Below are 15,285 nucleotides of genomic sequence, written 5' to 3' on the forward strand. Positions count from 1 at the left end.
CTAAGACAAATACTACAGAGGTCAGTAAAGTCAACTACAAAATCTGCTGAATGGAGAAAGTAGAGGACTATAAAAGATCAACTGCTCCCTATTTTGTATCCCAACCGTCTCTTGTGTTTTAAATACATAAATAAGTCCATAAGATCCTCTACCAGTGGCTGCAAAATTCTCTCTTTACATTACGAAGCTGCAGCTTTTGTAAGATGCCACTTGCCGGCGAGTTGGAGGTGACAATTTAAAATGGCACTTGCAGTCAACATAAAGCACAGCTCCGCTTTGTAAATAAGGCCCTACATTTATTATAACATTTAAATCGTATATATCAACTCTTAAGGCGCTCTCATCGCATTTGTTATCAGATGGTGGTATGCTATCGTCAGCTAAAATAAATAAGTATATCCAACCTAACAAGCTATGCCACCAGCAATATCATTTATGCAGGCACACACAAAACACATGCATACAAACACTTAACATAATAGATTTTACAGCAAACAATTATACATTTTAAAAAACAGCTCAGACTTGGGAAGCCTGTGGCTTGTCAACTGTTATGGTGCATCTGATTGGCAGTGTATGCTGGGACTTATGGTTCTATCAGAACTATTGAACCAGGTTGTGCATCTTTGAATATAACACTTTACATGCTTATAAATCGGGTATTCATTGCAGTTATAGCAAAGCATAATCATCTATTCAATGGCCGCCAAACAAATGAAGCAAAGATTTGCTCAGGTATGTTTCACAGCAAGCTTTTAATTTGACTATAAATGGATAACACAGTTGACTAATCATCTCGAACAGAAAACATAATTTGCTGCGTAAGTGTTTCCTTGTGGAGTGCAAGGATCCCAGTAGGAGATTACTTTATTACATTATTATTTTTTTTCTGGGCAGGAGCCAGAAAACGTGAGAACACATCCTTTCACGTGATTCCTTTCTACCCTGGAGTTTCACTTTGCCATTTATTTATAGCAACCAAAAGATTTGGTCTCCCTCTCACATTCTGAGGCAGCAAGCAATGCAGCATTCTGCTCTCACTGGCTTAGCAGGGAACAAGTGCAACTAATTTTAGCATTGTGCTGTTAGTTAGTGGTCACTGTGACCCCAACACCAGAAATATAGGCTGCCACGGGTGCGACACATCAGAATGTGAAATGTCGGCACGTCGACATACCACTTTTCGGGCATTTAAGCCCTAATACGAAGATGGAACTGTCAACACTGTGCCTGTTGAAATTCACAAATTCGGGAGCGACATCGCAGTGGCGGGAGCCATAATGCATTCGGCAGCATGGCCCTCGCGAAGGATGTCGCCCGTCGGACCTGCATGCATGTCGCTGATGATGCACGGGAGCGCGCGAAGTCAGTGACAGTGAGTGCACACACTGGAGGATGTTGCCATTATGCAATTTTGAAAGGTTTATTATTAAGAAAAACCAACAATAACATTAAAAATTTACTTTAATGTTTTCTTCCCGATATTTGACATCTTTTTGCTGTCACCAATTTTCCAATCTCAGGAGAAATCTTATTGGATGTGATAACTTTTAATACTGAACCAAGATGAAAGACTGTCAATCTGGACCTAGCAGGAGACTAGTTTCCTGTCATTAATGAGAATAATTGCTCACACTGGTAGGTACTTCCCAACATGGAAATCATTTCACATGCAAACTTGCGAGTTTCTACAAATCGCTCAGGCAAATACTTATAAAAGTCAGGTACTCCAACTTCGTTGAATTTGAGCTTAAAAAATTGAATCGCATTTACTTCCATTTGCATCCATAGCCACACACACACACACACACACACACGCTGCCCCCCAATCTATAACTGTGAGAGGTAGGCAGCAGCTGTGTGACTGCACAGACAGTGGCACTTATCAGAGCATGGCAGCACCAGGCAGTGGCACTTATCAGAGCATGGCAGCACCAGGCAGTACTTACAGGTGTGATATTATGAGTGACTCCAGTCTCAGCTGCAGTGTTTGTCCTGCCCTGGCTGGCTGAGCTTGTTTCACAGGCGCCTGTACAGAGGTCTGGGTAGAGATTCAGCTGGCAGCGCTGCGTTTGGCCTTGCGACATCTCTAACCAGCAGCGCGTTACTGCTGGAAGGCGGGATTCTGGGAGTGCAGGTTTTGTGGGGTGTGGAGTGGCTCCCCAGAAGTGCAGCGTGTCATCACGTGACACTGTGGGGCCGCATAATATGTGTATTTGGGCCAACACTGTCGGGCCGCATGTTTGACACGTCTGGTCTAGTGTGTATACGGCTTAAAGCTAGGTACACACTAGGTCGAACAGCTGACCCGCCGTACTATCTGACGAATGGCAAGTGCATACACACTTACCAATCGTCTGCCCAATATGTTGGGCTTGACGTCACAACTGGGTGGGCATTTGAATTTGCCCGCCCAGTTGAGCTGTCAGTCATCGGCAGGTCCCTGCAGATATATTAGCCATCTGCTGTGCTGCAGGGCTAATCAGATAGGTGTGTGAACAACGGCCGATATATCTATCTGTACCCAGCATAAGGGAACGGCAGAGTTCCTTTCCATCCGCTAAAACATTTTTTAATTTTGGAGGCCTAGAATGCTGACTCGCATGCATGGCATTCTAGAGCTGGAAATTCCTGAAGCCAGCTGCTGCCTGCAGGTACCTCAGAAGGGGAGCAGGGCCTTGGGTCATCACAGGTGGCAGCTGCCAAGCATGTAGCAGCTTTTACCTCTGTTATTACTTAATCCACTGGACTGTACAAAGCATTTAATGGGCACTGAAAGTGAAGGTTATTATATTGCACCCAGCATTAAGCTCTGGTGAAACACTTCATGCACTGAAAGTGATAGAAAGCGAAGCCTTTAACAGAAATTGGGCAACACCTTGAGTACTTGACTTTAGCGCCCACATATAGGAGGCCTAAAGTGGTGAATGTTTCCAGTCTACCAGATCAGTGGTCCTCAAACTCAGCCCTTAGGACCCCACACAGGTCACATTGACACCCAGCAGGAGCACAGGTGTAGTCATTACTCACTGACACATTTTAAAAAATCCACAGGTGAAGCTAAATATTTCACCTGTGATTGTGTGAGGAGACCTGGAAAACATGCATTGTTTGGGATCCTGAGGACCGGAGTTTGAGAACCAGTGTATTAGATAGAACTGAAACATTCTACTCTACTATAAACTAGCAGCGGTTACAGAAAGTCTATCTGCCATGCTGTCCGCACCATTCCCTTTGCTCAAAGCAATGTGACGTTTTTCTGTTTTGCCACCCAATATTTAGCTAGTCAATTCATTAGTGAATGGGTGATCACGCCTCAGTGATGTCGTCAGCCATAATATATAAATTAATCAGTTGGAGCTATCCCCATTAAGAGTCAGGTACACTTTAAAAACCCAGCCCCTTGGGATATTGTATTAAGCGGCTGGCTCTGGGCAGTATTTGTCAGGTCCGGCTTCCCGCTTCACCGCCTGTTCGTGGTGAAGCTGGTGCAGCTATCGGCTGGATGTATTATTTCCGTTCATTATTGATAAAGGTTTGCGCAAAATAATCACCTGTCTGGTGATCTGTGCACAGCTATGTTCAGCACTACAGGTACATTTGCCCATGCGTCAGTCAGGCGATTGCCAAGGGGCTCAGCGGTAGTATGCAGGCGCATGCGTGGTGGGCACTGAGGGACAGTCTCTCACCTCCTTCACCTCAGCGGCACTACACACAAACATTTTAACGCTCAATAAAGTTTATTCAAAACAACAACAAAAACAAAACAGTATGGAGATTTCCAGCACCGGTCCAGCCTGGCGAAATCGATTAAGGTAATTATCGTAACTGGCTGTTCTAAAGACCGTTCATACACAGCATCACCTGTCGGCTCTTCTATCTGATAAATAGAAGCACCGATAAACACAGGAGCGCATAGACTGTCCCGCTAAAAATCGTGATGGTTGGGAGGAGTGCGCCCTCTATGGGGTGGCGCCCCTGTTCGACCGCACTGGTCAAACATGCCTAGAGGCGGCCCTGCGTGTATAACACACATCTTAAAATTTCTCCTGTTCTCTAGTGTGTGAGAGTTTATATGATTCCTTTAACTAATTTTCCTCTGACTATTTCAGCCAAGGGATTGTATTCTCTATAAAAAACATTTGTGAACTTTTTTTGCCACCACTATTTTTAGTACTAATGTCCCAGATAGCTGTATTTACTGGTTTTCCATATACAGTATAAAAAGTCACATAGCAACTGAATAATATGAGGCAACTGACAGTGAAGCCTATTGTTCTGGAAGCTGGGCACCTCTGCTTTCTGTTCTAGAGGACGGTTTTACAAGAAACCAGCGAGATATCATGAAACCATACGTGTTCCTGGAATTGGAATGAATTTCTATTCCCGGCAAATCTCATGTCGCAATTCGGTGATTTTACACAAATATTTTCATATACCAGACAAAATAAAATGCAGCGCTGTAAGTAAGGCGTACGGGATAAAACAACAAGGTGCGGGAATATTAACAGCAGAGATAAACTTTCTCCTATGTAAAGGAAAGCAGTGGGAATTGCATTTTGGCCCATAGGGCAGACAAAGTAACACCTGCATCGTGTTAATGCATAAAGTATATCCTCATGTGTGGTGGTATAAACATCTAGGGATTTGCAAAAAAAAAAAAACAGATTTACCCGACTGACTGCAAAGTGGCACAGTGATCAGCATTGCTGCCTCACAGCACTGAGATCATGGGTTCGATTCCAAGAAGAGCCATATCTGTATTCAGTTTGTATGTTCTCCCTGTGTTTTGGGGTTTTCCTCCGGATACTCTGGTTTCTCACACAATCCAAAAACATATGGGTAAATTACTTGGCTACTAAAATATACTCTGTAAAGCGCTGAGTAACAGGTGTACACTACATGAAATAGTTACATATATCCATTTTCAGTACAAAGAACGAACCAGCTACTGTGCATGCAACTATTTTTCTATCAGTCTCTAAGGGGGAGATTTAATAAAGTTAGGATAAAATTGAGAGATAAAATTGTGAGAGATAAAGCACCAACAAACCAGCTCCTAATTGTAGTTTTTCAAACATGGCCTGCGAAGTGACAGTTAGGGGCTGATTGGTTGGTGCTTTATCTCTCACAATTTTATCTCTCTCCAAGCTTTATTAAAACTCCCACTATTATTATTAAGTCGCCTCCATCCACCTGTGTCGTCATACATATTCTCAAATTGATCTTCTGTGGACTGTCAGCAGGGCCGGATTATAGGGGGGGGCGACAGGAGCGGTTGTTCCTGGGCCCCCACACAGTCATCCCCAAGAGTACATTAATGGAGGGCAGAACAGCATTTCGCTGCCTGCGCTTCAGTTCTCTGTAGTTCAGCAGTTTGTTGAACCTGTCCCCGCCCCCGTCCTCAGCAGCAGCGGCCAGTTAGCGGATTGGCAGGGAGGCCACAGCAGCACATACCCCATCGCAGACTCCGCGCTCAGGGATGGTCGCTGCGCTTGCCGCTCGGGCTGATTACAGAAGTTCCCCAATGCTGTCCTGGGCTCTGAAGTGCTTCTCCCACCGCTGCCGCTATACTTCTATGGTCAAGTGCCCAGCGGAGGAAGCGGATTCGCTGGACAGATAAAGAGGAGATGGAGATCCCCTACTGTGCTCCACACACTAACCAGTAAGTATACTGGCATATCGGGGCTGTGCCTGCCACAGCGCATCTCTCCTGCGGCAGGCCATCCGTCCCGCACACAGACCCCCAGCCATCGTGACTCACCACACTGAGGGCCCCCACAAGTCTGTTATTGCCCTGGGCTTCCACAAACTTCAATCCAGCCCTGACTGTCAGTAAAAGCCAAATACACCTACACTAAAACGTCAACATAATGAGGCTGAGCTAGCACATGCATCTACACAGTGGCGTAAGTTCATCCCAGATGCCCGGAGGCAAGTTATAATTTGGTGCCCCCCCGTCACAGCCGCTGACACTGTAACGTAGCATTTTGCATGCAGAAACACTCGCTAGGGAGGAGCGAGACAGAGAGTTGTGGGTGAGGAGGGCACCGAATCTGCGACACTGACAAAAGAAGCTGCAGAGGAGCAGCAACACCAACGAGTAGGAACAGGCTATAGATAGAAGAAGGTGGCAGCTGATGGTCTGACATGGAGCTCTCCACTAGTGTATGGTAGCTTCTCAGGTGCCGGGAAGGGGTGCCATGTATTGGGCGGCCATGATAGTACACTCCGGGTACATAGTTACAGCCCTAAGTGGGGTGAATATATTTTGGGCAATGGAGGAGGTGCCCCTTCAGTGCTGGAGCCTGGCGGCAGGCGCCTCCATTGTCTCCCATAGTTCTGCCCCTGCCCCTACACTAGGCACACCTCACAGACACCCACTATTGAGCATCATTCAAATCTGCAGGAGTGCGTATGCGTGCACACACTGTTCTGGGCAAGCGCAATGCCAATTCAATTAAGATATGCAGCGCACTGGCGTAGCACTCACATTGCAACAAATGTGATCAATGGCATCACAAATAGTCTACATGTAAATATACTAGGGCTTGTCAGTGGTTCATCCCATCTTAAAACATGACTTGATAAGCACCAATATCTCCCGCTGCTACTAGAGTACAATGATGAAGAAACAGAGCTGGTCTAATTCTGCCTTGCTATAACAACCCTATAGGCTACTTTCCATACCACATAATGGGGTCTATTTAATTAGGTGGGAGTTTGTGAAAATTAACTCACATACACCACACAAATGTAAAATACAATTAGATATGCCCATTTGCAGAACTCGTGGCATCGCACGACTTTTGTACAAAATGTGATCTGGGAGAAGGGCATAAAAGGTGGGAAAATTATTCAGCACCTACAAAAAAGTGGCAACTGAGATATCAGGACCGTATAGGAGGATGTTATTGGCCATAAGGAAAGTACTGGAGGCAGAGCCGGCTCTAGGGGTGTTTGACCAGTGCGGTCGAACAGGGGCGCCACCCATGCACCCCTCCCAACCATCCCGATATCAGCGGGATAGTACTGTCCCCGCTGTTCCACCCATGGGTCGAAGTGGCCAGCGGGTGGTCAAATCGGGAGGTTGGGGACCCCCACCGCCGCAGCTGTGTGGTAGTGCTGGAACCCGGAGTCTGAATGGATGATGCGCGCGGCATTCATTCAGTGACGGGAGAGGGGCTGGGGGGAGCCAGTCAGCCTGACGTTATTTGGAGGCATGCACGCCTCCAAATAACACCATGTAGGGGGCGTGGCATATTATAATTAGGCCACACACCCACTTCCAGACACTCGCAGCTTCACCGTGCCCGATGTTGGGGCGCACTGTAAAAAGCCAGCACAGGGTGCTCCGACCCCTGGAGCCGGTCCTGACTGGAGGCTCTTAAAAGGTGTCCTATGGCTGATTTTTACATTTTTAAAATAATAGGCAGCAAGTGTTTTTCTGCAAATTAGTCTTTCCAGTATTTTGGAGAACAGAAAATGTCTGTAAATAGTTTTTTCAGTGTTTTTATACAAGTTTGTAAAATGCTGGAAAAAAAAACAAAAACACACTTGTTACTCCTATCTGCAAGTTCAAAAAAAGTTTCCATCAGTACACACCTTTACATACTGTCCTACATTCATTTAACCCATTGTTGAGCTCTTCAGATTAATTCACCTGAAAAATGACATCTTTATTGGCCAAATGCATGATTATTCATTGGGAAAGGTGTACCAGATGATTTGCACTGTGTCCCTACATTTTTACCTCAAAATAAATATTTTTTCCTACCTTTTCACCTGCTCAGGGTGCGTACAAAAACAATGCCACTTGCAGGGAGAATGGATTGTGAGTTTGGAATTGGATTGCAAATGCAATTTGTGGTGTGAATTTGCTGTGAAAACAGAGAGCTGGAGACAACTCGCATCTAATTGGATTTGACCCTGATTAATTTAACAGCTTGAAGAGTAGGGGCATACCCATAAATCAAATAACTGTATATGCGTACCATATTGTTTTATACCCAGACTCTAGCCCGCTTACCTTAGTGTTTTCCAAGTTTGGCATTTCTGCAGCCTTCTGGGCGAGGGTAAACAAGTTGGCTTCTTGTGATATGCGTCGCCTTCGCCGGGTCATCTGGATCACCGTCACAGCTCCGGCTGGCTGACTTGGCCCCATTGAGTTCTGTTCAACGGTTGCCTGGACCTCTCTTGGTCTACCATTTTGAGGTAGTGGTGCCTGATCTGAATTGTGGCGATTGTCATATTGATTTTCCTGGCTAGGAATTTGTGAATTTCGTGGCATTGGTTGGTAACTTTGCTTGTACCGCTCTTGGGCATCTAACTGGTGTTGCACCGCCTGCTCATACTGGTGATGGGTATATGGGTCATTAGACTGTTCAGCACCTGTGGGAGGCACATTTGGTAGTCCTTCTTTGGAAATTCTACGAGACCTGCGTGGCAAGGGGATTTGCGCTTTGGGCAAAACAGCCTGCTGGCTCTGCTCTGCCAGAGCTTTCATATATTCCTCGGATGTAGGGACACGTTGTGGTTGATTTATTACGTGCATCTTCTGCTGAGCCACTGCATGAGGCTGACCCATTTGAATAGCTTGCTGCATGCCATAGGCTGCCTGCTGCTGTTGCTGTGTTGGGTAAAAGTTCTCAAAAAGTTGCATCTTCGGAAGAGCAGTCTGCTGTTTCTGCTGAGCCGCATAAGCAGCACTGGATTGAGCATCTGGAAAAACATGGAACAGTTCTTGCAAAGAAGGCTTCTGGCCTTGATGTCCAAATGCCATTTGGAAAGACTGCAAGGAAAGATGCTGATTCTGCTGCTGCTGTTGTTGCTGCTGTTGTTGGTGCTGCTGCTGTTGGTGGTGCTGTTGAGCTTGCAGAATGGAGTTTAAATGGGCCTGTTGACGAGCTAGCGTGTGCTGCTCTAGTTGTGTTTTCTGAGACATCATTTGTTGAAGAGCGTCTCCATACATATCTAGTTGAGACACTCCAACCCCTTTATCTTGGCTTCTTTTGATCGGCTCATGATGGTTGTAATAAGAAGGCATCATTGAAACGGCATAACCAGGTGCATTTCTCTGCCACATGCCAGCTTGTTGAGCTTGCCACGTGGCATCAGTCCTTTCACTTACATTCCACTTTCCAGCAACTGGCTGCTGGTTTAGCCTCATAGAATCGGGTCTCTCTTGAGCATACATGACTGTGTTCAGCATATTGGTGGATGCAACAGTGAAAGCGTCTGACTTGGGAAACTCGGAAGCCTGGGAGATTGGCATGCGAGCCACGCTCTCATAAAACTGCTGCTCTTTTAACTGTTGCTCTTTGCTGGGCACAGGATGGCCCTGGGATTCGCTGAAAAATGTTATCCTTTTTCCTGTTCTTTTATTGGAAGCCTTCTGCTGAGGCGGCAGATTCATGGTAATCAAAACGCATGCGAATCAGGAGAGTTCTCCAAAGTCCATTAGATGAAAAACGAACTTAAGATTTAAAGGTTCTTGGGAGAGTTTATGGATGGATATATAGCTCTTTAAAGCATGATGCACTCCGTTTTCTCACCAGTCTCCAATAGTATCTGAAAAATAAAAGGGAATAATGAAACTATGAATCACAATTAACCCATTTGTCCACATTTAATGAATGGTTACATAAACAAAAATACAACTATTCCAGTAGAAAAGAGCATTTAAACAGCCATAATAATAATACAAAAAAAAAAAACCAATGTCTGATAGGAAGTCAAGATAGTAGTGTTGGAGGATCTCCCCAGTGAAAGACAAATGTACATTTTGCTAGGATCACGAAAAAGTATATATTTATTAAGGAGCACTGAGCACCTTATTGTATTAAATCTTCTTCTCTTGCTTGTCGGAAGTCATCATTTCTAAAGTAGATAAGGATAGAACAATGATAGCAAAACATGTAGCCAGTTAGGTCATCACAAAGTTACCAATAGAATGGATGATGGACAGACAATGAACTCTCCACTAGTTTGTTTTCCTTCGACAAATATGGGAAACCAACGATGGTTAGGCCATGGATGGTTTGACTAAGCACACGTGCAGACCGTGGCCGCCATTAGCCATCAACACATCATCAGTGGCCCTCCATAGATGCCATCAGTAACAGAACATCAATGTAGTCTTCATTCTAGCACCCTGCACCTGTCACAACTCATGCAGTTCCTCTATCCCAGTGGTTCTCAAACTCGGTCCTCAGGACCCCACAAAGGTCACGTTTTGCAGGTCACCCAGCAGGTGCACAGGGGCATTCATTACTCACTGACATTTTAAAAAATTCACAGGTGGATCTAATTATTTCATTTGCCATTTTATGAGGAGACCTGGAAAACATGCACCGTTTGTGGTGCTGAGGACCGAGTTTGAGAACCTGTGCTCTTTCCTGCCTGGGGTGTCGCTCTCTGCTCTGGTGCTTCTAGCACAATCAGCTGATGCAACAAACAGCTGGGATTCAGATGTTTGCGTGCTAGAAGCACCAGAGCAGAGAGCGACACCCCAGGCAGGAAATAGGAACTGCACCGGTTTTAACAGGTGAAGGTGCTAGAATGAACACTACAATGGTTACTAACCATCGATGATCGACAGACAACCAGAGTGAAAACAGGGCTGGATGAGTTGAAGGGCAAAGGAGTGAAGCAGGAAGTCACAGACTCAGGGTTAAATAGCAGGAGGAGCAGGGTCCCCCTACAGCACAGACTAGTGATGCCGGAAGATTGTGGTGTCAGAAGAAACTTTGAAATGAAAGTCATACATTCAGCTTAAAATGGTAAAAAAAAAATTGCTTTTTTCCTGTGGAATCTAGTTGAATTTCATGCAAAATTTTGTTCTGGACACATTATATTTACTGCTATAGCACTGTCACTCCAATGTTATATATATCAGGGATAAAACTTATAACCAACTCAGGGGCGTATTTATAATGGGTACATGGGGTGAAGTGCACACAGGCCCCTGGGTCCAGGCACCGCACACACTGCACCCATACTTTTTTTTTTCATACTTACCTCTCTGAAGTCCCACGGAGTAGCACTACACAACGCTTGTAAAATGGCCACCGCTGCCATTTTCCTGGCGATTCGCTCATGCGCAATAGGAAATCATAGGGAAAATGGCTGCCGTGCCATTTTCCTGATGACCTGCACATGTGCAGTAGACTCTGGGCACAGACTAGTGCCAGGAGTCTACCGCTGCTGTCAGTAGCCAGGTTAGAGAGAAGGGGGTCCCGGAAGGGGACGCGGGCCCCCTCCTCTCTCAATACGCCCCTGAACCTGCTGTTCAAGTAATATTAGCTGCCTGAGTAAAGAGAAAAGAAAATTTGAAAAAAGAATTGTCAATGTCCTCCTTTCAATATTTAACAAAGAGCGGTAAGCTTAGCTATAGATGGCAATAGCGATACAGTCCCCATGGTCGGCATTGGGGACCCAGCCACAACTTCCAGGCATTGCCAAGTCCCCGCCAGGAGAAAGTGTAATGTGCATAACGCAACAGCTCTTCGCTGTCAGCGATAGGCTGGCATACTAAACAAAATATGCCATTGGTAATAATGATCGTTGTTAGATGGGGCCCTAATTTATAAAAATACCATTACAGACCGGAATACTGAAGCTCTCGGCTGACCTGCACCATCAGCTGAAACAAGATTCAGTCCTGCAGCCTATTGTGTGGCGTCCAATTTCAGTCACTCTCTTGAATAATATATACAGTATCTTCAGATCAATCTGTTTTTCTCCACAATTGAATAACATTTGCTAAAGTTTCACAAGATATTTAAAAAGCTTCTGAATGACCATCATATATCATGTAAGGGGAGGGGAGGTACAATTCCTAGCTTGGTTTGTTCAGCTTATAAAAGAGACTCTGCACCTTCAGATTTATTGGCATGTTAAGCCCTCCTGCATCTTTTCCTAAATACACATTTATTTTTCCTATATTCTGAATGGGCTTTAAAATTCATGTCTTTAATATACAGTTTTTTCTATTTGCCCTTTAATATGACAAATATATGCTTTATTTCTGCACATTAGATAAAACGGTGTTCAGACAACAGTGTTGAATCACAAGAAAAATAAACTAAACTACTCTCCCTGATCATCTGTTTGCATGGCTGAAAAGTGCAGAAACAAAAAAGCAATGCTAACCTATAGAGTCATTCTCCTGGGCTACATTAATGCAACAGCCAGATCAAAATGCAACTGGGCGCATCCTTGTAGTGACCAAACCAAAAATACTTTCCATATAATTTCAAAGCTTTTTCAGTGGAACACAGCTGAAACTGCAGCCTTTCTTTATTTCCTATAGGACTTAGTAGGGTTTTACGGAAACTTACAAATGAAATACATTGATTCAAAGTCAAATTTTGGACTGGTTTACTCCTGGCTAAATTGCAGGAAAAGCTACACTCACTTTAGAGGGCATGTACTAAGCATCGCATAAGCGATGCCGTACATATCGCCCATTATCGGGTACATACCAGGGATGATATCTCCAGTATGTACCTAGAAAATCGCAAAGGACATCTCTACTGATAAGAGCTGTCCTTTGTCATAGAGGGATTTCTGGGTTTATAACCCAGAGGTCCCTCTGACGTCTTTCTGCGCATGTGCAGAATGATGCGCGCGCCGCAGGGGGGAGTTGGGAGGGATCCGCTTGGATCCCCCTCAGGGGGCATCCCAAAAAGAAGCCCATAGGCTTCTATTGGGTAAAGCCATCTAAAAATGGCATTACACATCGGGGCGATGAATTCCAGTGCTTAGTACATATGCAAAATGCGGTAAAACCACAAAAAACACTGCATTTTGGGGGATTTTACCGCATTTCTACCCTTAGTACATCCCGCCCTTTAAGTGATGTTTTTCTTTACCATGAGCTTGTAGCTCATAGTAACCAATGAGAGATGGGTCACACTACTTTCTAAAACAAAAAGTTATCTATTTTTCTCTTTACTTTATTACAGAATAGCTGGGCAACCCACCCGGGTTGAAGAACGGCCCTTGAAGTACATCTGCAGTCTTCATTTTTTACATCACAGCCCAACATTGGAGACCATGGCATATGAAAATGTGCTTGGAGGAAATCGGTAACTGTCAGTACAGGTGCAGTGTGACAGTTGATCCGCTGACTCACTGCTCTTCCGTTGGAGCTCTGCCTGCCCTCCACTGGTACATATCAGCCTGTGCAGTCAGATCAGTGCAGTTTTAGGCACTGGAAGACATCCTGAGCAAACTTGCTTAAACTACAATTTAAAATCAGACTCTAAGGCCTACTTGCTGGACACCATAAAGACCCCCATGGCTCTGATGAACTTCAAACATATCCTGGTCAAACTACACCACCATGCCAAATTTGGTGGAGCTAGGTACAAAGCTCTGGCAGTGCATAAAGGATGGACAGAGACTTTCTTGCTTATTATATAAATACACTAGCAACCTGCCCCGGCTTTGCACTAGAGTAATTTCATCTCGCCACAGCCCCCTGCATCTCATAACCACCTACACCTGTCACCACAGTCCCTGCATCTCACCACAGCCTCCTGGTTCTCACTACTGCCCCCTGTATTTTACCACAGCATTCTATATTTCACCACAGCCCCTTGCATGTTACTCCTGCTTCTTACCACAGCCCCCTGCATCCCACCAAAGGACTCAGCATCTCACCACAAAACCTTGCATATCATCAGTGTCATTACAGCCTCCGCTGCTGCTGCCCTGCAGCTGGCTGAGGCCCGGCCACTGGGATGTGCTGGGAAGGGCAGGAGGATCATGAATGAGAGATTTGTATTGCAGCCACCGTAAGCATTATCAGCAGCATGTCCCCAGGGCTGGGGCACCTGTGCATATTTCTGCAGCCTCCATGCCCACCTCTCCCCAGCTGCCGAACATGGCGATGAGCAATGTCCTCTTCACACAATGAAGCATTTCCTGTATTTCCTGGGCTTCCTTTTGAGCTTCCTTGCCGTGGAGCCCCTGTCCAAGAGCAGTGCTGACTTCCATGGGAGGTGCCTACTGTTCACCGAGGGCATGTGGCTGAGCGAAAACATAATGCTAGAGAGGGAGCACTTGGTGGAGGAGTGGTGGCCGGAGTCCGCCTGCAGGTTCAGCATAGGGATAGACATCGGAATCTGATGGTTACTAACCATCAATGTTTGTTTGTACTATGTGATAGTGATGGCCTGATGTTTGCCACCATTGAATGGAAATCATTTGATGGTGTTCCGACGGTTGGTTGTTTTTATTAAATTCCCGATAGCTATACTTCCCCTGGCTCCTGTGTCTGTATCATGGCATCCTCATGGGTTCGTTGGAGTCGGTCGCTCACGCTCTGTCTGCATCAGACGTGATCCTGCTCAGTCCCCTGGCTCCCTCTCCTCCATAGGATGCTGCCAAGTAACAGGACACATTGCTAGCTCTAATTGGCTCACTTTGCTGTTTCAGCACCATGGGCAGCTACTCTGCTTCAGCTTGGTGTAAGATATTTTTTTTTGCTGCAACTACTTCATTAAAATAGTCGCTGCTCGGCTTCCTTTTGTCACAGATGAAAGGTTCATACACAGGGCCGGACTGAGAAGGGGGATGACAGGGGCGGTCGCCCCGGGGACCCCACACACAGAGGGGCCCCCACACTTGAGCACGGAGGGGGACTTCTGAGTACCTAGAAACACCTCCTGATGGACCAATTCCCCTCTTATTGTTAGGATACAGAAAAGGAGGTTTAGGGTTACGGCGAGAAGGGGGATAGTTAACATAGTTACTGGACCCTTTCGGAATCCTGAGTATTGGGATGCTGCTGTCAGTATATTGATAGCAGGCATCCCAAGTGCCGGGATTTCATACAGTTCCCTTCAAAACAGCAGCATTCACACACAGAGTACACTTCAACTAGCTCCAACGAGGCAATGTGCCTTTCATAAACTTCTAAGGAACTCAGGACCTGATTCAGAGCCGCTCGTAAGCGGCCGCTCTTTCGCTCCGAGCGATGTTCGCACATCTGCGCATGCGAATGGGTTGTAATGCGCATGCGCCAACCAGTCAGTGCGGTCGGAAATCGTGTGCTCGCAAAATAGCGAATGCCTGCTAATTTGAGTGACAGGATGAGGAGTTTGTGGGTGGTAACAGGGGAAGGTGCTTGAAAATGGGGAGTGGAGAACCGAACACTGGCGTGCCAAACGGTCAAAACGGGCGTTTTAAGGGTGTGCATAATTAACAAAGCAGCGTCATTGACCACGTCACTTGGTTGTCTTTTAGCCTGAACTGCTCGCATGATTGCGGTAGGAA

General features: G+C 45.7%; 1 protein-coding gene across 2 annotated transcripts in view; it reads right to left on the minus strand.

The window, feature by feature from the left end:
* Positions 1-15,285, minus strand: part of MIDEAS (mitotic deacetylase associated SANT domain protein) — a 106,893-nt gene that overhangs the window by 33,790 nt on the left and 57,818 nt on the right. For both annotated transcript variants that reach the window (XM_088471255.1, XM_088471256.1), the window contains exon 2: positions 8,030-9,570. In XM_088471255.1, the coding sequence (XP_088327381.1) occupies positions 8,030-9,415 (1,386 nt within the window). In that variant the 5' untranslated portion in view covers positions 9,416-9,570. The remainder of the gene's footprint in view (positions 1-8,029; positions 9,571-15,285) is intronic.

This window comes from Taudactylus pleione, unplaced genomic scaffold (assembly GCF_031769625.1).
Source record: "Taudactylus pleione unplaced genomic scaffold, aTauple2 ptg000113l, whole genome shotgun sequence".
Taxonomy (NCBI): Eukaryota; Metazoa; Chordata; class Amphibia; order Anura; family Myobatrachidae; genus Taudactylus; species Taudactylus pleione.